The sequence below is a fragment of the Aythya fuligula genome, chromosome 8 (assembly GCF_009819795.1).
Source record: "Aythya fuligula isolate bAytFul2 chromosome 8, bAytFul2.pri, whole genome shotgun sequence".
Taxonomy (NCBI): domain Eukaryota; kingdom Metazoa; phylum Chordata; class Aves; order Anseriformes; family Anatidae; genus Aythya; species Aythya fuligula.
Window position 1 is genome coordinate 1,285,020 of NC_045566.1, and position 26,450 is coordinate 1,311,469.

The 26,450-nt window shown below is 37.9% G+C and overlaps 1 protein-coding gene across 9 annotated transcripts in view; it reads right to left on the reverse strand.

Moving 5' to 3' along the window:
• Nucleotides 1-26,450, reverse strand: part of LRRC7 (leucine rich repeat containing 7) — a 170,609-nt gene that overhangs the window by 101,956 nt on the left and 42,203 nt on the right. For all 9 annotated transcript variants that reach the window (XM_032191862.1, XM_032191860.1, XM_032191861.1 and 6 more), the window contains exon 2: nucleotides 14,024-14,111. In XM_032191862.1, coding sequence (XP_032047753.1) covers nucleotide 14,024 — 1 coding nt within the window. In that variant the 5' untranslated portion in view covers nucleotides 14,025-14,111. The remainder of the gene's footprint in view (nucleotides 1-14,023; nucleotides 14,112-26,450) is intronic.

Here is a 26,450-nt window from a genome sequence, read left to right on the forward strand (position 1 = left end):
ATGACTCTTAGACAAAGTTAATGATGCCATGGCAAACAAGCAAACTTATTTACTGGTATTTCATGAGTAAGTATCACAGTTCATTGAACACACACCAAGAATATTTAAGACTAGGAAAAGACACCACAAGTAATTGGAATTAATAATTTCTGGTAAATGTTTTCTTACAATTTGCTTTCACTTTCCTAAGGACAGCCGTGGGTGGCACATTCTCACTTTCTGCAGGCCAGTTTTTGACACATGAATGCATTTTGCAGTTTTCTCCGTTTGTTGTTTATACATGCTTTGCCACTGTCCACTGCCCCATCATCCAGAACTGAATTCAGAAAAGCACCCTGTGCCACATCAAACCCATGTCTTCTTTTTGGGCAGCGTGGGGCTGTCCCTGCTCCTGCCCCCTGCAGGACCCATGCTATTGCCCTGCCCCACACCACCGCCTCCAGCTGCGGGGCCGCTGCTACCTGGGACCTCGGGAGCCCAGCAGAACAGGAGGGCAGGCCGTTCGGGGCAGATACGGACTGTCTGCTTACATTCTGTTAGCTAATTTTCTGGCTTATGTCTATTCTCTCTACTCTTCCAACAGACAAATCAATTTTACCCAGCCATTTGCTGGTTATTTTTTTTGCAGAATACCCAACTTCCATTACCATCATGCCCACTGTTGAATCAGACATCCTTGCCAAATCCACATGCTAATGCTACACCAGGAGACACCCCTACTAACAAGAAGCAGTCACCTCCTCATCTTTTGCCATATGAAAGTTCAGGGTCTGGAGCAAGCTAGTCCCATAGGCTCACGTCCTGGTCAGCACCTTAGTGTGCAGATTTATTCCACCTCAAGTTAGTGGTTGGCAACCCATGGGAAAAATAATGCAGACTATTCAAAACAGGGCATTTGAAAAAAAATAAATGTATTTCTAAAGGTTTTCATCAGCAGAGGGCTCTAGAACTACATTCTCTTAGGTATAGTGCTCCCTCCCATGATTAATCTGTCCCAGTTTTTTTTAGTCAATTAACATGCTGTTCTTATGGTACAAATGTTCTCTAAAAAATTCTCACAGCTGAGCTGTCAAACACTGAAATTCAGTACATTGGAATGTCAGGTTTTTAACAAAGTCCTGGAGTTTGTAAAGTATAATCAGAAGTTTAATGCCCAATTATGCAATCTTAGCAATAACTTTCTGAAGAGAATTTTATTGCTTTTACTGTAAACTGGGACCATCAACCATAACTGTGCCAAACTGTTTCACTCAAGGAATACAGAGGCTTGATTCTTAATGGAGGGGTTCATCAGATTTCATCAGAAATTAGAGGTGTGAATATACCAACGCTGGAAGAGTCAAGCTCTTTGGCCCATTCTCTCCATGCAGTAACAATGATTTTCTTTGTTTTGTGGTGTTGTGTTTTGTTTTGCTTTTTCCTTAGTATTTCCCTTGCTTATTCATGCTTTTGTCTGGTGGTCATAATTAAATTGTTAAGTATTCATTCTTACAAAACATAAGGTCTCTCCTTTTCTCAGCTCATTTAGTTTAGTAGACGTTCTTCAAGGGCTAAGATACCTCCCCTGAGCAAACACAATGAATACTAAAAGTCCAAATTAATTTCTCACAGCCTGAAATAAGATAAAATAAATATGGACAAAGCACTAAGCAAAATTTTAGCATCCACCTACCTGCTCAACTAAGTCTTAGCTGTATATAAACAGTGATGGCCTTTTGGCAGCAATTTATAAATAGTCATACAACTTCCATTGTACAATCTGCTCTGGCTACAAAAAAAAAGGAGAACAAACACGGCCTAGAGGCATGTAGTTTTAAGCTAGAGAAAAGTGAAACACAGAATTTGTTGTCCTTGACTGAATTAGCAACACTATGGTATTTTAATGGGCATGTTTTCTGTACTAGGTATCTGCTAGTAAAATCATTTGGACAACTAGAAGCCAGGGCAAAAGCCCCACTGAAGCAGGTACTAGGCTAACACCAATCAGCACTGAAAAGATATGCCCAGACCTGACTGACATAGTGCCATAATATTCATACCACTATTTGCAGAGATGTTCAAATATACTCCTAATCACATTTCTAAATGTTCGGGAACATTTTAAATTCTTTAAATTCCTACAGAAGCAGTCTGTAATACCATTTAATCTACTTCAGAATGCAACGTTCAAGCAGTTGCATTTTATGAGGATTTAGCAAGTTCTCCTGAACTGCGTCAATGTAGTATTTGATTTGCCTGTTTCCATAATCAAACCGAATAAACCCTATTTGTCATTCTTACAATGTAAGCAAAAGAATCAAGGATTATCTTGAAAGTTTTATAAATTTCATCTAGGCAGTTCATGATTTCAGCAGTTTATTCCAAGTTAAATTATTCTTGCAACCTTCTATTGGTAACTGAAAATCCTGAATTGATAACTTTCTCTACATGAACAGCAGGACATGGTCCACAATACCTACTCAAGTGTCCTTTCGTATTTGACAATTTTTCTTTACTATTGCCTGACCCACCGAAAGACTTTAATGCTAAATTATACTGAGAGATTTATAACATGCTTGTAATACACACAAATTGAAAGATGCTTAATCGCTTTTCAGTCTCTATATGGCTTATTTTTATGTGACTCAGGGAAGGCAACAGAAAGGGCTGCTGTATGGATACAGATGTCCACATGAAAAATAAACAACCCATGCACTGAATGTGCAGTCCTTAGCTCTGGGTGATCACTGAACAACACTGCACATAAAGAAAAGAAGTTAGAGAGCATGCATTTCCTAATATACTACAGGTAATCAGCTCTTGTAACTTGGAGGTGATTCTGCTAAGATCAATGATGAACATTTCTTCTTTGGGTTTCATAATACCAAAATAAAAAATATTTCCCTCAGGAATTGACTTAAAATAATGTTCATAATTATCAAGGTATTTAACTCCATCTATTGAGTGGTAAGGAAGGTTACCTTTTAACCGATAGCAGAAGATATGGACTACAAGACACCACCAACAGAATCATTACTGCTCATGGCTTGAGAGGCTACACACATAAAGAACAACATTTAACTCTAATTGCCACCTTCCAGGTCTTCCAGTATACCCACTATTTCCAGCTCTCAGCTATGCTGGTTTTGACAGTTTCACACCATGTTGTCATGCAAGAGAGGGACTTGCAGAAAACCCTTCTGCAGAAGACATTGCAAAAGCCAGCAGAAAGTACTGGGGAGCACCTTTAAGGCGTAAGCTTTAGAGCCAGCTTCTCAGCCTCTTCAGAGGTTCATTGATTTGAAGGCACGTAACTGCAGACTGAAATCATAGAAAAAGAGTATCGCTCTGCTCAGTGTCAGCTACCTGTCGGAAAAAATACATTGATCTGAAAATGAGGACAGGCAAAATGATGGCTGCAAGAACAAGATCGGGACAGTATCCATTATTTTAATGCGGGAGAAAATAAGAGTATTTGGAGAGGGACATGAAAGAATCTGGAAATGCATGAAAAATCACCAGCAGTCACGATGATTAGAGAGAAGAAAAGCAGGAACAGGTAGAGGTAGTGGAGAATGAGAACAAAAGCCGAACATGTGGCTGAAGGAAAGCATTTAGTCAATACACAAGAAAGAGTAAATTGCAAATCCAGCAAAGGGATGCAATGATAGCTTTACTGATGAACCACTGTACTTTGATCTCATAGCAACTGCCACAGACCTTTTTATCTCTATAAAGAGGTGATTACAGCTTTGCTGGGTCAAGTGACATATGGATCAAGACTGCCCAGAGTACAGTACTGTAAGTGCCACTGAACCGCATTAGAAACTGAACATGAACATCTGAATTTCAGCCTGAATGAGGAAAAAACATTTGGAACAGCTTGGAATGAATCCCGTTTCTCCCTCCCACCAAGGAAAACAGATGGCATCAGAAATATGAACAACATCCTAACAGTCCATGCTACTGTTCTTAACGAATAAAAACAGAGAGGCAGAGAAGTATAGGATAAAAAGAACTTTCCTGGTGAATTATGACATCCTACTATGGCTTACAACCTTATCTTTTAATCTATTACCTAAATTCTTCAACTCCATCTCCAGTCAAATGGTTTCTTGCTCCTGCTGAGCCCTACTGGAATGTTCTTGTAGACCTTCATTTTTTCTAAGATTCATACTCCCATTAATAACTGACCTAAAATTATTCAGAGGCTATTTATACCTACTTACTCCTTTGCCAAGAGGCTCATTTATAGGTATGAACTTTATAGAACAGACACAGATCTAACGGAAGAAGGAAATTCAGAAGAAGCAAAAGAAACTTATGAAGTCATCAAAAACATTCATCCTTGCAGAATCTTTTTTGACATTATCTGATGATCTAAGGCATAAAACAACTTTTCTAAAGCACTGTAATTTAAACTGACTTTATTTTTTTTCCTTTACCATAATAAAAACATAAATACAGCAATAAAAAATAATGCATGAAATGGCTTCTCTATCAGCAAAACGAAGTCATGTATAGCTGTCATGGGCTCCCCCAGCCTAGCACAGCAGTGTGGCCAGGCGTCTGGAGCACGGCATAAGCAGAGAAGCTGAGAGAGGTGGGGATGCTCTGCCCCCAGAGGAGAAGGGGCAAGGTAATTTAACCACTGCCTTCTACATACTACAGGCAGTGGGATAACAGAGGGGACAGACCTAGGCTCTTTTCAGAGGTGCACAAGAAAAGGCCAAGTGGTAATAGATGCAAGTAATAGAACAGGAAATTTTGACTAAATAAAGGAAAAAGGTCTCTGTAACAAATGCACGGCACTACAATGGGTGGGGCAGAGTCTGAGGAAACTTCGTCTCTGAAGATACTCAAGAGGATGAGCAGCCTAATTTAACATCAAAGCTGGCCTTGCTTTGAGTAAGGAGTCAGACCAGAGACTCTTTGCTTCTCAATTTCAGTAACTCTAAGGTTCTACGATTTGGTAAGTTCAACTCGTACACTGAAAATACATGTATATGAGACTAGGGAAAAGAATTTAGACAAAGGACATTTAAAGCTCTCCTTTTTATCAGGTGTCCTCTTTCATTACATAATGCAGAAGCCTGGGAAAAGATTTTGTGGAGATGAAACATATCCTGCTTCTTCTAAGATATCTGCACTGTTATGATCCTCAAAAAAAAAAAAAAGGCATTAGCAACTATGGTTATGGAGTCTTGTAGAATAGTAAATAGACATAAACTATACATGCTTGCTGCCTGTTCAATGACAGAAAACCTCTACCTTAGCAATTTTAAATGTTTGGTTGGTTTACATCTTATTTGTAAATAGCTATTTACAACGTATTGTGTAATTGCTCCCTTTACTCTTCAAATTTAACTTAAAAACCCCAAACACTGTACACATATTTTACAATTAATTACTTCCTAGTTATGAAATTTACTCCCTAAAATTGCTCCTATTTTGTGGTTTGGATGCTTACAACTTCCAGCCTTCTCATCTGCTTGTTAACTTTTTAAGACAATGTTTTGAGATTCAAACAGTTGGTTATTGACAGCTACCAAAAGCATGCAGGAATTACTTTAAATTACTTTAAATTTAAAACTTTTTCAATGTTAAAAATCTTTTGAAAATAGGAAATATAATTGGTAAGTATGCTGATATTGTTCAGTTCACAAAACCTTAATTAAGTAAGAAAATGTGAATCTGAGATGTGTGCCTCTCCTACATATTCAATGACATTCACTTCATTAAATGTCTTCACCAAATACCATTTATGCTAAATGTGTTCAAATGCACATTCTACTCTGTTCTCAGCATAACCATTTCTTATCAGTAGAGATGTTTTGATGAAATCTATTAAATTGCTTACATTTAAATAAAACTGAAATTTTGACATTTTTTAATTACAGTCTTGCCTCTTTTTGCTCCAAGTAATCTCTAACATATTTATTCATTTGTTTTAATCCTGTCAAAACAGACACAAATCAAAAATTAGTCCTGTTTTCAGGTTGAAACTAACTACTGTGATGAAGCTGGAGATCAACATAAATTTCAACAAGTCTTTCCCTTTGTCATCTCTCTTGTACGTTGACAACATCCAGATCTAAATGTTCAGTGTATCATAGGACCAATTCCAAATAGTCTCTTAGGTTACCTTAAATTGGCAATTATAAATGAAAGAGCAAGTGTAACAGTGTTCATTCTAATATGATGAAATCTATTGCTAAATTCTAACGAATGGACATTTCTGCTTATGCACCTGGCCTTATTTCTGTATCATAAAAAATTAAAAGGATTTTTTTTTTCTTACTTGTTTGATGTAAATAGAGATATCTAAAAAAAATAACAAATATAACAGGAGAAAGTTTGCAGCTGTGACATCAATTTCTGATGGAAATGGAGACAAGCTAATCAATTCCCTAACTTTATGTCCAGATGTTCAAATATTCAGGAACAAGACAAGTATCAAACTTCTCATATCTATTATAAGTGCCCTGTACTTCTGCATAACACTCAGAGGCTGCAGTCAAATTGGACTAGTCAAAAACGATGGAGCTTAGTCCCCATTCCAAAAACTTTGTAACCTGATTTCACAGCACAGGCAAACAAACAAACGAAACAGAAATGACAGGGCTGGTAGAAACAAGGTATTCTGGTAACATGCTGGTACATTTATTTTCATTAGCAAAAATCTACAACCCATTACATACCTGTCCACTTCCTGGAGTTAGGCAAACAGTATGGAAGGTTTACAAATATCTGCCTTAGTTATTTAAACCACAGAAGTCACATGTAATTGGTTATTTACTCTGAATACAAGAGCCTGAAAGGTATTTTGAGGAAAAATGCTGTGAAAACAGTTTTACAAACCAATATGTAGAAAATATTCTGTGTAAGTTGCTAGCCTATAAGCATGGGTGACAGCACTTAAGTAAAAGTTGGGGGACAGACACTGTAAAGTGAAATCTCACTTGAGCTCCTTTCCCACAGTATTTTAAACACTGCTGCTCCCCATTCACTTGCTGAATGGAGGGAAACGTGCTCATGAGCCAGAGGAAGCTGCCAGCTCTCCTCACGTGCTCTGCCAGCCCTACTGAGAGGATGGAAGCCCCTCAGCATGTAGCAGAGCAGCAGAGTGGTGAATCTGGGCTGTTCCCTTCTTATTTGGGGCTTACTCTCTATTTCTGGTTCAGATTGGTTGCAAGCTGAATCAAGAATATATACATGTAAGCACGTACCCAAGTAACAGAGAAACCTGTAAAGTTTGAAAAATTCTAGAGAGATCAGGATGGAAGTTGCTGAACTAGCACTGAGATTTGTGAACATCAATTTATAACAGAATCCTTTATAATAAAATGATTTCATGTTGTCATCTTCTATGATAGAAAGAAGATATTATTTAGCAGACAAAGAACCTGTCTTCTGGATTTAGAAGATGATTATCATAGATGTCAGTCTGATTGAGAAAGAAGTTCATTCTGGTTTAGAACAAGTTGTTTCTTGAAATTTTCTTGAGTTACTTTTTCTCTTGAAGGGAGTTTTCCTAAGAAGAACTGTCAGCTTACAGACGCACATCTGAAATTAGAAAGCTTGTTGAAAAATATTCTGAAGTACGGTATAACTAATATAGCGTGGCTCCCTGGCATTTTCATGACGAAAAGCATACCAAATATTTTTCCTACTTCACGCACATTGGCAGCAGCTAAATTCTAACCCACACTTTTATGATCCTGAAAGATATTGCATATGTATACAAGTGGCCCATTGAAATACAAAGTGCATGTTTTACAAGGGAAGTTAATTCTAGAAAAAGCATACCAGACTGGCATTGTATATTACTTCATGATTTCATGATATTAAACAAAAATAAAGGAGTAGGTAAACAGAGGATGTTCACTTCTTCCTCTCCTCCACTTCTGAAACATTACATCAGTCAATAGAAAATTTAAATTGGCCAAACTCCTCCGCCTAAGTGTACAGTATTTGCCCTTTCCAAATAGAAATGTCAGACTCTGCTATGACTAAAGATGACTCACAACCAAAATCTCAGCTCCTAACTCTCAGATGAAATCAAGGTTTGAATTTTGCATGTAAACATTTCCTTTCAGAAGTGCATAAACATATACTTCTGAATGTACATTTTAATACTAATATGCATCCATAAACATTAAAATGCAAACATTCTACATAAAAATGTGTTTTTCTCTTGTTTAGTCATGTTTAAATTGTTTGCTACCCTTATCTGTATTGTCAGTAATTCACAACTTTTTCACGTGTCAGGAGGGGCGATTCCCCCTCCCAGCACTACGAGGCCACCCCCGGAGTGCTGTGCCCAGCCCTGAGCAGCCCAGCACAGCTCAGACACAGCCCTGCTGGAGCGAGCCCATTAACGATGATTAACTACGATGATTAACGGACCGGAGCACCTGACACACTGGGCATGAAATCACGCCTGAACGTATTAAAGTGCTATTTTAACGTAAGGGTAGCTGAGCACTGGTGTTGGTTCCCAGAGAGGTTGTGGAGTCTCCACCTGTGGGGCTATGCAAAAACTGTGGGACACGTTGCTTTGCAGCCTGCCCTAGGTGACTGCTTTGGCAGTGGGTTGGGCCAGACACTACCAGGAGGCTGCTGCAAACCTCCACCCTTCTGTGATCCTACAGTTCCATGAAATTTTCTAGTTAAACCTGGACATGTGGATTTCCAGTGGAAATGGAAAGGATACATAGAAGCTCCCTCATCTTTAAAGAGGTAAAAGTGAGAAGTCACACAAAACATGAGTCTTTCTTTCATGAGGAAAAGGAAAGAAGAATCTGAGACAAAGCTCCCCGGCGCTGCTGGCTCCATTTCTGGTTAAATGCAATTGATCTTTTTCTATTAAGAAGAACAAAAAGTAAGGTTTCCCATCATCTAATACAAATTTGATTAATATTTCAACAATGGTGTTACAAACTTTTTGTGTATTACAGAAAATACTGCTGTGCAAGTGTCTGTGTTCCCATACACAGGCAAAAGTAATGAAGTAATGTGAATACCATACTCCAAAAATCCAGACTGAGCATTAATTAGCATCCCTGATGCCATTAAGTTTCATGAAAGTCAGCTCACAGAATGAGATTTATCCCCATTCAAAATTTCTTGTCTGAATTCTGTGAAGACATTGTGTGAGGTCACTGAAACTCAGTGTTTCTGATTCAAAATCAATTTTCAAAGTTTCAAGACCAACTTCGGAGACAAGTTTTTGTTTAAGAATGTATTTAGTAAATTTTATATTAATTCATGTTGTACCAATTGTAACAGTGCACAGTATGGCATGACTTATCATTTCAAGTCATGTAGAAAAATGAAACACTCTGAACTAATTAGAGGAGCAGCTGTTTTTAACACCCATGTGTTAGACTGTGATAACATTTCTAGACTACTGAAAATAGCTGCTCCTCCAATTTACTCACAAGGTGTCTAATATTTTCTGATTCAAACTGTCAAGATGTTCCATTATAGCACAAACAGGAGAAACTTTGACCAAGAAAATAAGGCAAAATGTAGCAGTTTATAGTGGTTTAAAAATAAAATAAAATGAAACAGAGACAATATTTTGACTTTCATGTATATAACATCCATATGCCATGTCAAATAATCTGAAATGACATCAAATGTTATTTTGAACTTTTAGTGACAAATAACCAAGTAATTGAAACAAAAATTAATGTATTTCACAGCTATTTTTAAAATTAATATCTGACATTTTCCAAATAATTTAGGTAAATTACTTGCATTTCAGAATTAGCTGTCCAACTTCAGATTTTGACAGCTTCAAGAATTTCCTCGAAAGCATGTATGTAACTCTTCTCTTTGAAACAGACTGAAAGTTCCTGGTCAGGAAGGGATCGAAGTACTGCTAACTGTGAGGCAGGAAAAGTGGGTTTGATTATTCACTTTCCTGTGGTGGAATTACACTTACTAACTAATGCTTCAGGAGATGGGGTTTGTGCATGCTGATCTAAAGGCAGAGAACTGAAATCACTTCACATTTTCTAAAAAGATGTATGAGTATTTTTAAACAGCCCTGACTGACATGCTTCATAATCCTAAGCACCTGCACATTAATTTCTATGATGACAAATCCTTCCTGTCCTAGCAAGACTTCCTTGTGTCTCTATAACAGAGAGAATAAAGCAGCTGGAACCTAAACTAGGGTATACCTTAACTTAGCAGAACCATGAAATTAAGCACAACATACCCAAAGATGATGTCCTTGCTCTCTACTGCCTTTACACATTATTTCATCACGAGGATGAACCAGCAAATGTGTGGTTTATTAACATCGGCATGTTAACTATGGATCTTCCAACAGTGATCACTCAGTGTGCTAGCAGTGGTCAGCTCCACCACTCAGATTCAATTCAAAATGCTCTAGCTATTGAAAGGCCACAAACACCAAGTTTTTAGTTTTCCAGCATTGTCTATGGCAAATGAATAATAAAGTTATGTGATTTTTCTTCTGAATGTGTTGCATGAGACACAGACAATGTTCCTTGGAGAGAGAACTGCTTATCAGATGTTTGAGGAAACATCTCAAAATCACTTAGTTAATGCCACTACTTAGAAGGCATTATCAGTTATATGGAGACAGATAATCTACATGAATCCACATCAGAAATATAATTTGAATCTGTGACTAATCTCCTAAATAATATAGAACTTTTTTCTTTTTTCTTTTTTTTTTTTTATATCTAGAGTTGTGAAAATCAGATAAGATGAACAGAGAGGGCTGCCTTTAAAATGGCATCAGCTCTGCAATGCTGTTAGACTATTTTTCAAACTGACTCACATAGAAGCTCTTGGAGTTACACTGCCAGTGGCAGCTCATGCCAGAATACTATCTTATTCCTCAGCCGTTTCATGTCTCCTGACTATAGCTAACTTTCCTACACATTTTTAAGGTAGGAAAGTAGAACTCATTCCTTGTAGCCAAATTGCAAGGAAGGAAAAATATGTCAGAAGTCAGAGTCAGTGAATGGCTGTGGCTGGAAGGGACATCCAAGATGACCTGGTCCAACCCCTGCATGGCACCAAGCAGAGACAGCTGGAGAAGGCTGCTCAAGACCAGGTGCAGCCAGGTTTGCGTGGCTTTGCAGATGAGACTTCAACATCTCTCTGGTCAGCCGTTCCAGTGTTTCATTACCCTCACAGTAAAAATGTGTTTTCTTATGTTCAGATCGGATTTCACATTTCAGTTTGTGCTCATCACCTCTTGTCCCCTCTCTGGGCACAACTGAGAAGGGTCTGTCTCCAGCTTCTTCACTCCCTGCCCTCAGGTATCTGCACATTTATTTGTATCCCTCCTGAGCCTGTCCTTCTCCAGGCTCAGCTTGCTCAGCCTCTCCTCCTAGGAAGGATGCTCCAGGCACTTAATCATTCAGTGGCCCTCCACCAGACACGCACCAGTGTCTGCATTCAGCCAGTGTCTAAGCAGTACGAATGAGAGGGCTCTTAGCTGGCCTAAATTGGCATCATTATATTGATTTCAGGGCGAATTCAGATCTATTTAGATAGATAATGGCTCCATAATTTGACAGCAGTAAAGGCAACCACTGAGTTGGAAGGAGTAAACATGAAAACATTCTCAGTAAAGATGAGTGTTATATATCCAGTGGTAAAAGTTTATACTAATTAAGTAGCATCATTGAAGCTAAGAGGTAGCTGCTAAAAAAATCTCTCGATTTTCAGTTCACTTTCCTCATAATTATAAAACAAGATTTTGGGACAGAGAATCCTTAATAGTTCTGGAACAGGTGTTTTGTACTTTGCAACGCAATTTCTCCCATTTTTGTTTTCCAAATTACAAATGAGTTAACTGAAACCAATTAAAGTATATTCTGCACTGTGAAAAGTAATCATGGACATACAGTTAAATGTTTAATATATTGATGCAATTTGATTTCAAATACAATATTTCTAATGAAATGTATGCATAATATAATAGTTCATACCAAAACTTCTACAGTCCAGATCACCTTGAGAGATGTTCTGGTATCACAGCATCATGTGATAAAGTACATATAGGTAAAGTATTTTTTACTACTCTGTCAAGCACCTGACACAGGACAGGGGGCAATGTGCTTCCTGCCATGATGTCGCTCTAAAAGCCCAGACCTATCTGAGATTAGCATAAAGCCCATGCCAGTGCACAGCATGGCCAGATTCCCTTCTCACTTCAAGACAAGTACACCAGGATTAGCATTCATTCATCTTTCTGAATTCAGGAGAGCTGGTAGAAGAACAAAAAGCACTGTTACAAAAAAATATGTTGACACATTTTAAGTGAGATCCATGATGTTGATGAAATCCTACTTTTGCTAAATTCAAGCAGTTTTGCCTCTGAATTCCTCCTAACATGGAAGCAGGATTAAGAAAAAACCTGATTAATACAACAGACTTGCTCTCAGAGAAGATTGGTTTTTATATCCCACCCTACCTATTGCAAAAATCTGCTTCCTCAGCATGATTCACAAAAAAAAAAAAAAAAAAAAAAAAAAAAAAAAAAAAATCCAACCATGGCAGCCTAAACCTTTTTTACTTTTAAAATACTACAGAATGTGCCTCAGCCTTAATTACATCTCTTGAACATAACACAAGTTTCTTCTCTTCTGTAAATAAGCAAACATTCCTAACTGAAGGTGACATTAATTTCCACTTCTGGAGAATCTGGTGTGCTACTTTAATATATACATATTTACACATATCTATGCTGTTTGGTTTATTTTACAAAGAATATCACGTTATGTATCTCAGGAAACAGTTCTTGAATCTTCAGGAAAAATTTGAGGAAAAACAACTATGTATTCCCAATGGCCAATGTAAGGTTGTTAACAGAGATTCCAGGTCTGCTTTTGGTTACGATATTTTAGTTTATTCATTGCTCACATACCAAAGCACAGGCAGAAGTTCACAGTGTTCCAAGTGATACTCCCACTGCACTCGCCTTGACATATTTTGACATCTGTTACTGGTTCTTTATCAAGTTTTTACACGAGTATAATATCGGACTGGATTTTTTCAGATCATCCCTTTCATGAAGCAATTTGGAGATGAACCAGACATTACCAAACACATTTGGGTTGACTTTCACAAATAGTAAAAACTTAGGAAAATAAAAAAATCTTTTTAATGGGGTTAAAAAAAAAATATCAAAGAGAGGCTCCACATTTTACTAATATATAAGCAGTAAATAGGTTACATTTTTAAAGAAGGAAGTTACATTAAAAATCCCACTAATCTTACCAGAAATAAGCAACAGAGACTTTAGAGAGGTTGTTCCAATGGTGCTGCATACTGCTTATTTTTCTTTTTGTATTTTCCTACTTCACTTTTATTTGAATGCCCAATTTGCAAATAATCTTTTACTTCACATAACAGTAAAAATACAGCAAACCCTTCTGACATATTTAGATTGCTGTTCATTGTTTACTTGCATTTTAATTAATTGCAACATAACCTTTTCAAGTAGATTGAAAGCTTATTAAACAAGACAAAATGTTCAATTTCAAGATGGAAACAATTCAGTGAAAAGTAAGTTTTCATTTACAATTTAAAGCTGACCCAGTAGACTGGTGGCCATAAAGACACTTGTATTTCTTTCTCATGAAGAGAGCATACCCTAATATCTGAGCCCTCAGATGGTAATCACAGTGTAGCTGGAACCTACTCTCCCCTGTAGTTGTGTAAATCTGTAATACAGTCATTTATTTCAGTAGATTTCAGCTGGAATACTCTAAAAGCAACATTTGTTTTAAAATGAATGGGTAAGCATTAAAAGAACTTGCAATTTAGCACTCTCCAGACTAGACACACACTGTACACTACTAAGTAGTGCATTGTCAGTTAATTCATTCAAATGATTCTTTTCCTCTTTTTTGTTTAGACATTAGAATGAAAATCTAGTGACTGCTGCTTAGCACCCTTTCAGAATGAAGTCTATGCATGTGCATCAATTAAACAGCCCTGATTACAAGAATATTAATATTTATTAAGGAAAAAAGGGAGTATCTACTTGCTATTTATTCTTGTAGCTGCGTAACTTCTTGTAACTTCTAGGTAGTGACCATTTTGATTCACAACAGTTTTCACGTGGTGAGTTCCTATAAGAAAAAAAAAAAAGAAGAATTTTTAATTATGTATGATTAAAGAGGCTCCATTAAAAGCAAGTAGGTCAGCACTTCCTTTGAAAAGACTGCTTTGAATGAAGTCATTACAGTAATGCTTGTGCTCCAAGCTGCCTACTTTTTAATTTACACATTCTACTCTTAACATAGGCCCAGCCAAACCAGTTAACTTTAAAATGCTCAAAGTGAAATGAAAATAACTTAAAAGTGAAAAGAAGAGCAAAGTTATGTCTCCAAAATGTGAGTTTCCTGCTGTCAATCAGCTAACATGATCATACCTTTTTATGAAAGTTTGACAATCTCATAAAATCAAATTTATACTAGACCTATCCCGATATCTTGGCACTTGCCATGAATCACAATGGATAGAAGTCATTATAGTGGACATTTGAGACTGAAAGGTAAATTTTATTGATAACCTTTTAGTGGTGTAATAGAAATACAAAGAAAAAAACAAACAAACAAACAAACAAACAAAAACTTGCTATAAACAAATGCACCAATGGGACAATTTAGAATGAAACTACCTGACTGAGTAAAGGGAAGAACAGGAATCATCCTGTATCTTATGGAAAGTTCTCCAGCAGTTAATTTACAGAAACTCTGTGTATTTACAGAAACTACCATCTATACGCTCCAGCATTATTTAATATCAGTACCAGCAGAATATCAAAGAAGTGCCAAACATCACACTACTTCCTCTTCACTCGGGCTTGTAAGCAGGTAGGAAAGAAGGAGATCACGAAGCTCGAGGAAAAAAAAAAAAAGATAATATAAAAAGAATCTCTCTTACATCAGCTTCACCTTGAGCTCAGTAAAGCACAACTTTATTTTTTTTAATCCAGCTCCTTGCTTTGATCCAATGACTGTTGAATTAAAAGTGTACAACTACAGCATCTGTAACCCCAGACTAAAGGGATGTGCATGCTCGTGACCAGCCGTTCAGAAAAGAGACATGCTCACGCACAGCCGCTCACCAACAGCCCACCCAGACACTACACCAAGCTGGGTAACCCAGCCAGGCCGTAAAGACAGAGGGAAGAAATACAGCAGTGCTCCTAAGCTGAATAAATAATGGGTAGGGACTAAAAAGTCACTGTCATGAAGAGAAACCCCAAATTCAAACTTAGAGAAACAAGTACACCCCCTGCAAAAATTTCCAAATTAACATTTTTGAATTGAGAATAATCTTTTGTCAAAACCAAAACTTGTCATGCAAACACGTTCCTACAAGAGCTTTGTTCTCCAAAGCGAAGCTGCAAAAGTGTTCTGATGAACTCAAGATGATCCAATTTAACCTTTCTGGAGCAGAATACCAAAATAACTTTCAATTTAAATGTTTTCTATCCTCTAACAAACTCAAAATCAAACTTTTGGATTATAACAGAATGAAAGGTTCAACTGACCATTTTTTAAACAGTGATTTTGGAAGAAGTTCTGTAGTCTTTGTTTCAACCCAAAAGGAAAAAAAAAAAAATCCTCTGGAACTGAAATCCCCCAGTTTGACCAGCTGCAGTTTCCAGGCAACCAAATCCCTCTCTGAAGGAGGATGCTTAAAGCAGGCTGTGGCTTGAACACAACTTCCCCAGAGAAATGCAGTGTACTTAGCACACTTGTTTGGAGAAAAAAGAGGCATATGGGAATGGGAAGGTGTCTTGAGCAGCCACAGGGAGATTTTGGACAGCTCTGACACTGAACATACAGATGGAATTGAAAGAAAATACAGAAATCTCCCTATCAAACTAAGCCAGTCAGTAAATAATGAAGCCTGTTCATTTATTGTCTAGCACGATTTAATCTTATTGCTTGTGCATGGTACAGCCAGCCAGCTCCAGTCACCCACATCCAGCGCTAGGCATGATCCAGGACAAGAAAACATCTCAGAGGGGAAGAAGAGGACACATCAGAAATGTTTTTATTCAGTATTTTTAGAATAAAGACGTTAACGAAAGTAACAATACCTAAAAGCCTTGTATTAAGGACATTCTAGCGGAGAACACTGTTGCTTTGTACAGCACCCCTAGGGGGAAACTGTCTTCTGAAAGGCTTTTAAACAATATTTATAGGCCCAGTAACAATAATATTTCAAAGCCTTTGAAAACCAGCCTTATTGCACTTGGCTAGTCTCCTGCATTATTTTCCCTTTGTGCATAGCATAATGACCTTCTATCAGGTTCCCCACAAAAAAACTATTTCAAAATAAGCTGGAAAATCAGGCACTTCAAAGGTTAAAAAATGCCTAAAATAGGTTGCCCTTAGAACCTTAATTTTACCCCATTTTTATGTCTACAGTCCTCAATTGTATGGTATGATCAATGTGGTTTGGGCTGTTTGAGGCAAAAGTACTGTGAAAATCAAAGCAAACGTGTAATAAACTCCACCAAGAATGCCAAGGATCTGTATGTCACACAGTTCTGAATTGCTTTTCATAAGCATGGAAAGAGGAATAATTTCATTTCAGAATTACTCACTGCCAAATTTCTACATTCTGCAGCAGAATGTTCAAAACTCCTACAATAATTTTTAAGATCAGAAAGTAAGCTATTCTTCATTGGTCCTCAGAAGCTTCTCTGATAGTTATTAAAACTATTTTTTTTAAAAAAAAAAAAAAAAAAAGGAAAAGAGGACAGAAACAAGTCTGGAAAATGTCAATAAAATGCTTCATCTAGCCAATATATACGTAACTTAGATGGTGTGACTAACCTGGCAATACTCAGCCTGCTTAGTTACACACAGCGACACTGTTCTGTCTGTAAATCAGAGGAACAGATCTAGCCTTGGATATTCAGCCTCCAGAAAGGAAGCACCACTGTATATGACTAATATAACAGTAACTTGCTTTTGTATTTATTTTTTTCATTAAATTTCAATGAGCAAAACAATAAGGAATCAAGAAAACATTAAAAGTCTAATAAATTTGTCCACTGAAGTGATATAGTGAGATACATGACTGAGAAATTGTTTCTGCAGGTAGCAAGAATATCTCAATATAAGAGCCTGCTTTCTAGCTATTCTCAGCTATAAACATGCCTGAGTATGGCCAAAACACACCACTGCTGCTTTCCCAATATGCAGCTTCTTATTCCTCTTACCAGCTCAGCCTGTGCCTGGCTCACACGAGTACTTCACTGATTTACACATAGAAACTTTGGGCAGAGATGAACTAGGCCTGCATTGTTTAGATAGAATCCATCCTCTGGATATCATAAACATTTATCTGGAGAAAATATTTCTAGTGTTTTATTTTCTTCAGAACACACAACACCTGGAGGCATGTACAACCTGGAAACACAGAACCCAACAGTCAGTGTCTTACAGAAAGCAGGTATTTGTTCAATATGCCATTCCGAAGGGACAAATTCTTTAGCCACTTAAAACCATTTTTTTCCTCCAGAATAAATTGTTTGCTTTTTAGTGTCTAGCATTGATTTACAGCCCTTACAATGAGAAGTGATCCAGACTGTGAGCATGAGAGCAATTATTTTCTGATGATGCTGTGCCCTTCCCAGACTGGATGGAATAAGAACAGCTCTGTTTGCACATCACTGTTATAAATGCAAAGATTTCCAATGCGCTTACATGTTTTATGCTGCAAAAACATCTCCTAAGCTTAAGTGATAAATACAGATGGGTATCACTTGAGAGCATCATAAATTATATCAGATTTGTAAATGTGGCAGGGTTTCATCCTTTCATAGTCAAGTACTTGTGACATATAATTGGATTATTAAAAGATGTGAAATACTTTTTTCTCACTTCATGATCCAGTTTACTCACAGCTTGTAAATCCCGTGGAGCAGCAGTACAGCAAGGACCATGTAAGTACAGTAAGGAAACGCAAGGATTGTTGCCCTAAGCACTCAGAACATGGATTTGGCACTGGTGGAGACAGCCTCTCATGACCCACCAGGCTGACTAGCAAAGCTCCAGCCAAAACCAGTGTTCGGCACACTCCTGTATAGAACAGGCAGGCAGCACAGAGGAAAAGCTTGTACCTGATGAGCTGTGAGTGCCTATGCCCTGTCCCAGGTGCAGTGCAGGGAGCTCCACTTGCACAGCATCGGTGTTATCTCTAATCAGGAAAGCTGTCAAAACATTCCTGTCTAAACTAGGGAAGGGTCTGGATGCCCCAGATACTGGAGCTCACCAGACTCAAGTTGTCTTAGATCAGACTATAATCTGACTTCTACATGTACAGTATTTAATGTTTCTCTTCTTTCTCCTTGAATATTTTTGCTACCAACAGTGTTCCTCTTTTTTTCCCCCATCCCATCTCCCATTTAGAAAACTAACTTTATGACAATTGCCCTCTGGAACCAGGAATTTGTACTTATCAATGCATTACAATAATTACAATAATATTTCCACACGTGTTCAGAAAGTAAGGAAAGTTGAATATGGTTTTAGGAAGCAGCAAACCCATTTTTCATTCTTTCACTGCTGTTTTAGGAAAGAAACTATCAAAGACAGCCAATCTCGCAGAGGAACAGAACGTTATTTCCTATAAGCATCAGTTAATGAATGCTCTATTTTAGGTGTTACGACTTTCCATCAGGAGACAGAAAATTGTATATAATGTAATATAATGGCGTTCAAAAAAATAGTCTGGTACTGCTAGCCTTGGGTTTCCTAACAAACCAAATACAAGCTATTGGGAAGCTATTCTCAGGATAGATATATTACATTTCAGATATGAAAATTCCAAGACATTTTGAGAGAAATGTGTAATTTCCCTCAAACAATAAATACAGAATGAAGCACTACCAAACATTACTATTTGGTCTATAAGAGAATAAATTTGTTTAATATAGTGTTTAACCTCAAAGATGAAAAATCAGATGCATCTATGAAGCGTATCCTAATGAGGATTCTAGCCTGGGAGAACACCTAACTTAGCAACTTCTGATTTGAAGGGCTATCTTCCGTTATCAGAAGGTTTACTTACAGGTTTTTACACAATGAGTTTGGAAACTAATTATGTCACACACAGAGAATGAAATTTATCTGAAAACAATCAAGTAATAACACACTTCAGCAGAACCAATCCAGATGAACAGCTTTTTTCAGATGAACAGCTTTCCTTGTCACATTAAAAAAAAAGAAGTCTGAAAATAGTCATTCTTTTCAAAAATTTCAAATGGGAGCTGCCAACTAAGGAAAATACAAAGTATAATGAGCAAGTGAAACCAAGTTTCCTGTCAGTGTGCATGTCCCATTCTTCACTGGATTCAGACTCAGAAAACCAAGTTCTGTGACACTCAGCAGTAGCAAAGCCTGTTTTCCTACAGAAATATGTTTTTTGTTAAATCCCCTTCTGGTCAATTGAAGCTTTTTTCTGCAATGGGGATGTTTACAAATTTTCTTTCTTTTGTGGTTCCCTCCAGTATGAGTTTATTTAGCAACCTTCCTCCTTAGGTGGGACACCGGTGAGGCCACTTAATTTTTTTTCTCCTGTCCCCAAATGTGTCAATATTTAATTGCACTGGGTAACTCTATCCAGTTTGCTGAAATCAATCAACACGATCAAAAGTTAACAGAGAAGGACAGAGTGAAATACACACACGTGCAGTGCACAGCTCCAAGAACTTAAGGCCAACTAAGGATTGCCATCCTGAGGCACTGATGCCGATGTGCGGTGCTGTTGTGGGCAGAGCTGCGACCCCACAGGCACTGGAGCCAGGCCACCACCAACAGCACCAGGGAGAGCTCCAGGCCCTGAGCTTGCTCAGAGAAGCCGGGCAAAAACACACAACTGAGCCAGTGCCATGTCTGGGGGTGGATTTCAGAAGCCTCGGATAGCCTTTGCTACAGCCCTCGGACAGTAGGCTCAGGAGCATATCTTCCTGAGAGGAATCCATGGCAATTAGCACTGGAAAATCAGAATCATGGTAAGTAATCGATTTATCTGTATATTTCAAATGAATCATACCAGCATGATTTTATTTCAAGCAAATGCAAACAAGTAATATATATCCATAAAAAGAGGACTGGAAGGCAGCTCATCTAGCCTGTCTCATTCACTACTACCAGGAGCTCAAGTTTCATGCGAAGGAACCCGGGCTGGCACCTTCTGCAGCATTAGCTGTGCATTTGGTTGAAGTAGCAAGCATGGAAGAAGTACTGATTTTCCTGCTCCTCCACACCTTGCCTATGCCATGCTTTTGGTAGATTTTCTCATGCAATAAAAGTGTTTATAAACAAAAACAAAAGAACTGCAAACCCAGAAACATGAAAGTCCACAAAATTTTAGACCCTTCTTAATTAAGGAAAATAATAGCAATATATGTTGGTGTACTGACTTACATGTGAGCACCAACAAAATTAAAGAAAACAAACATTTGTAATAACACAGTGGTCTGAAATGTCAGACCATGATTCTAAATTAATTTTCACGGAAGTCTGAGTTATATAAGCACATGGCAATATCCATCATCTTCTGAAGTCACAGACAGCAGTTTTGAAAAAAAATGAATGAAACATGAATGATATATGCATAATTCTGAGCTATATTCTGTCATCCACTACACTGTAAATCAGCTTGAGAGCTAACTCAACTGACTCTTGCAGCCTTTCTTTTCAATAGGAAAATCCTCCAGGGCACACTTCTTCCGTAGCAGTACACGTTCCATTTTTTCAGCTGGCTTTCAAAATTATCTTTGTGCTGACAAAAAGGAATAAAGGTTTCCTTAAATGCAGGAGTCACTGTCTTTAAGGGCAGCCAAGCATAGGACCACCAGTTGGGTGAATGTAATGACATGTTTAGAGACTAGGGAAACTCTTAACAGCACATGTACAAAAAGAAACACATTATATATCCCAGGGCTGGAATATATTTTAGATGAAAATGAAGCTTATCCTATTGTCTTAGCTGGTCACAGGAACTCTGCAGGAAAGGTGATGGATAATTGAAAACTGGCACCTTTCTGTTCATAGCCTAGCATGTCTGTCTTTATCCAGTGGACATATTTCTGCAACCTGAGGCATGATGAAGTTGCATGATTTAGACTGATCTTTTTCAAGTATCAGGTCACTGTAAGTTTTATGTGCAATCTTACAAACCAAACAATGCTGCCACCTTTTAGGCAAAACTTTCAACCTCTTTCAAGGCCCCATACACCATTGTTTGGAAATAATGAACAATGATTCAACACAAATCAGTGTCATCTATATTTCCAGATGATTAACACTGCAATGAGCTATCAGGAAACTAAGTTGCTCACAAGTACCCAGAGACACAGCCCATTGTTCAAGTTCTGGAATTACTCCCATTCACCCAAAACCAAGCAAGTCTTCCACCAGCAAGATCAGAAAATGGGGAGTTAATACCACTGATGCTTCCAGCAAATGAAATAATTCAATTATGTTTTTGAGAGCTTAAAAACAGCACATAATTTCCACAGAAATAAAAACCAGATTAGCTGAGACATGCCCATCAAATGCTAGACAGTTCTGTATGCACTAGTGGATAAAGCAAGGTCATTTCTGCAGGTCAGTGATCTACTCTGGCTTGGCTCCTTTTCTTCCAGACACTTGGCAAAATGTATTTTTAAAGGATTTTCCATGCGGTTATTTTGAAGACAAACAAGTCATTTCAGACTCTGTATGGAGGTTGCAAATAATTCTCTGGAATAAAGCCTCTAGACTTCGCTTCTGTTTCTGTGCAGAAAGCACTATTTTCACTTCAGGAAGGGTGATTAAATTCTTAATTACCCAACTTGCACATAAACGTGTCTTTCAGTAGAAGTAAATGTGCTTTTTATAGACAGAGGTTAAAGCCCAGTTTCAAAATATGTCCCTTGGTGTCTATTCAGTAACTACCAAGCTGCTAAAAACTTGGAGAAGTGCACACACGTACTCATACAATGTCAGAGGCTCCCTCTGGATGCTCAGTGAGGTGCATCACACCTCTGCCTTTGCAAGCAAGCGTGGAACATCAGCACGCTGCGGTCAGGCTGCAGCAGCAGGCACCGCTCCCGGCAAGCTGGCCTTGGCTCCCAGCAATGATGGGAGAGCTCTGCTAGCAGGAGAGGCATGTTTATGTGCACTGTAAAGATAACACTTAAAATAGTTTTGATTCCATTTGGGAAAACAATTTTAGTGAGTGTGAATGCAATTGTGCTCTATATCATTCTAATTATATTGTGGCACATCTCATAAAAGGAACTCAAAAAAAAAAAAAAAAAAAAGGATTTGCATGTTGTGTAGTTCATTGGCACGGTATTTACTGTCAAATACAGTAAATACTCCCATATTCCCATACATTTAAGAACATTCTATCCACAAATGTTGGATATGTGAGAAAAATGCTTGCATGCTATCCTTTTAGAACTTCAATAAAGCCAAATCTATGACTAATAATAAAGTGTAATGGTTAAAGATGGTTACATCTTTAATAATAGATATTAGTCAAAGTGTCACCAAGTGTGGTTTCTATAATTTAGTATCTCATTCAAAGATCTATTTTTCAGTGCAGCTAATGTCAAGTGCTCAAAACCTCTACAAAGATAACACACTGATTTTATCCTGTGCATAAGGGCAGCACGGGAAAGAAATCAAGATGAGTAATTTCTCCTTAGCAGCTTGTAACAGAATGGTATACAAGCCAAAATTTTAAATGGATTTTAAAAAGCATTCAGACATGCATAAGGGAAAAAAAAAATCTAAAAACAAATAATACAGATAAAATGTTTGATTCAGGAAGTCCTTGAGGGGCTGCACATTAATAGGAGTGTGTGCCAGGGAAGGATGATCTCATGCAGTATTTCTGTAAGCATTGTATGTGTATAATACCAGGCTCTTGAATGCCTCAGTGAAGGTCTCTACTTCTCCCTGCCATGAGCAGCTTATCTGCAACCTACCAACCACACACCACACTGCCATCAGACCTCTTCAGAAAAATGGCAGGACACAGAGCCAGGGCACGGATGAGGCTGGAGGTGCCTCTGAGCCCACCTGCTCCAACCTTGGCTCCAGCAGGGCCACCAGGAGCAGAGCCTCAGCACCACCTCCAGGACACAACCTGTGGGAGCAGCATCCAAGGCCTTGCTGAGGCCCAGGCAAACAGTAACCGCTGTGCAAGGACGTCAGGAAAAGGGGAAGTCTGAGAAATATCAGAAGTCCTGGTAGGAAATGACTTACTTGTACTGTTCGTACAACAGAGACAAAGCTTCCCTGAGAGCTGCCATAAAACATCTTGGGTTTAGGAGGCCCAGATGTCTATCCATGCATGTTCCCTCCTGGTTGCTGCCACCTGCAGCCTCCTGCTTTGCCACAGACATGCCCTGTACCGAGCAGCAGCAGCCCCCGCCGAGGAAAGGCTCAGATGTATTTGCCCTTACTTGGTTTCCTGCCTCGCCCTTTAGCAAGGTAGATTTCACCGCTCATATTTTCCTAACGGTGATGTTAGTTACAATCCATTACCTCGTTTATGTGATAGATGTGAGTTCTACTGAAATCAATGCAGTTTTGTACAGCTACCGAGGTCTACTCATAAAGAATGCAAGAAACACGCTACAGGATGAGGTCACCAGAGCCCTGTGCTGCAAATATCCTCTGCAAAGCACTCACAGGAGGAACAGCCTTTAGCTAATACTAGTCTAATATTAAACATCTGAAGACTCGGGTTGTCAAAAATAACAGCTAAATAATAATATTAACAAACAAACAAGATACTTGCAATAAGCAAAGGTAGAAAGATACATTTTAAGAAGTATGTTTTAATAGGTTATAAAAGTATATTTAGTAGAATTCTTCATGGAACTGCATGGATAGGACAAAAGAAGGTAAATTGAGATTTAAAAAGAAAAAACATTCCTGAGTCAGCATAGAAATGTGTGAGTACATACAAATGTCTACTGAGAGAAGCAAATGACTAGGGGACACTAAATCCAAGTAGAAACAGGAGCAAATACTTCCTATGTGTAAGACTATAAAAGAGACAAAAGACCTTATGAAACGAAACTGTAGTGCATGTGAAAGCTAGGAAGAAAAGCTAAAAATGACCCTGGGAGAACTGCCCACCATACAGATGAAAATAATAAGAGTAAAAAGAGATAGATAAGTGCCTGGAGAGTAGAGATAAGCAACATCATAAAACAAATTATTTGCTTTGAGGAAGGGAGGGCGGCTCTTTCTGTTGTCCCTGCAGTACTGCCTCACAAAGACTGCAGCTAACTCTGCAGAACATATTCCTGAGCCTTTGCCCATTTGAGAAAGAAATAAACTTCTTGTAAAACATACTGCAGGCCCGCCTCTATGTACCCACATAGGCATCTTTACTGCCAGGATGTAAAATTCCTTCTATATGTGACTGGACAAAGTTTTCTTCTATTTCACTTCCCATCAACTTGCAGGAAGGAGGAGAATACAGTAGCAGCAAGAGTTGACTCAAAAAGAATTGGGAATCAGCCATAAAAGAAAAAAAATAATAATCAAAAAACAAACAAACAAAAAAAAAATCACAAAGAAAAAGCAAAAGAGGGTCAAGGAATGCGAAAAGGGAGGTGGAACACTGCATTTTTCTTCAGTGGTAATGACGGAAATCAAAAATGAAGAAAAGAGCTTCTTCCAAAAATTAACAGTTAAGCACAACTCTAACATGAGAGAAAATTACTGCAAAAAGCTGAGGTGGAAGAGATGCTATCCAATAATGATTCACTCCACATTAAAAGGAAACAGGAGAGATGATGGAAAAAAAAAAAAAAAAAAAAAAAAAAAAAACTAAGTCTCTAGGAAAGGCTCTTACTGTGGAAAATTAGAGAACTTAGAGAAATACGTATTGAGAAAAATTAATCAGTGATTTTTTCCAGTTGAAAATTGATTTCTCAAGTCTGATAATAAAGGCATGACAAAGGAAATACTTATGAATGAAAGGAAAAAATATTGTGCCTGCAAATCTGAACAGTGATTAAAGGCAGAGCACATAATTAGAAAAATATATTTCATGATTATTGACAAAAAAATATTTTAAACCATCTTGCCACCTTCATGATGTCATAACATTCATCAATAAATTTTAGAACATGGGGAAGTCGTAGAAAGTTATATTGGGATATTTACTGAAAATAATACAAGATGGAAATGAAATGTTTTGTCTAACAGATGATGATGTATAAGGACAATGATGTAAAAACAAAGAAGCAATGTCCAGTTATTTTAAAGGGTAAATAGTCCCTTAAATAAATGCTGTGGCTTTGTCAACTACATCAAAGTTAATCTGAAAAATTTTATGTTCCTATAATAAAATGGCACTTGGCCTGCCTCGCATGTTCAAACTTTCTGCTAAAGAAATGAGGTTCAGGATCCAACAGTGTAGCAAGAGAAAACATTGCCTTAAGAGCTTCCTGCAAAACTCGGCCAGGCAGAACACCACAATAAGCTGTGTTTTGTGGGAGTTTCAAACATAATTATGTCTTCAGCTTTATGTTAAGGAATACTTTAAAAATACTTTATGTTACAGAAATATTTTAAAAAGAATTTTTAATACTTTTTTTTTTTTAATCTTTACAAGTGAAATAAATTAAGATTGTGGCTGCTGCAGTGAAGGTAAATGTGAATGTGTTAAGAATACATGTTGCAAGGCAGCACGCTTTTCATCCTGAGTGTGTGTATATACATATACACACGCGGTGGCTCCTACCTGGGACTGGGTGAGGGCAGGAAGAGGACAAGGAGCTCAAATTGGCCTTTTTATTCTATATCCAGTTAGGTTTTTTATTTTATGTATGGAGTGAATAAAAAGAAAAGAATAAGTACATATAATATTAGAAGAACCCCAAATTAATGTAGTATTTGCATTTTAGTTATTTTATGTTGGCATATCACTATGCTACATTTCTCTTTGTCTTCACCTCAAGATACTCTCGGGGGCTTGTTAGGTAACTTAACTGAAAAAATCTTCGAAGTTTTATTGTCTGTAGAAAATTATAGCAGCAAATATCCCTATGTTAAAGGAAAGGGAAAATACAGAGCACGAGTGATTACTAGACAGTGACTCCTTTACTTTTTTTTTTTAAATTTGCTAGAAAGCAAGGAAGGGTTTGTAGCTAAAGAAACATGCACCTCTACTATGACCAGCCTGCTTGCTTTCATTCCTCAAGCGCTGCTCCCAAGACAAAAACTCAGCAGCTCCCCAGTGAACGTCCCACCCACAGCAGCAGCAGCGAGCACCACGCGGCCGCTCTGCCGTGGTTTGCGCTCACCCTGCCGGGGAGGCATCCATCACTGCTCCGATGGATGTGGCTCTCGCTGGAATACAGGGCAGTCGCTCATGTTTCATCCTGGTAATTTCGCTTCATTAGCTTCCATTTCCAACGC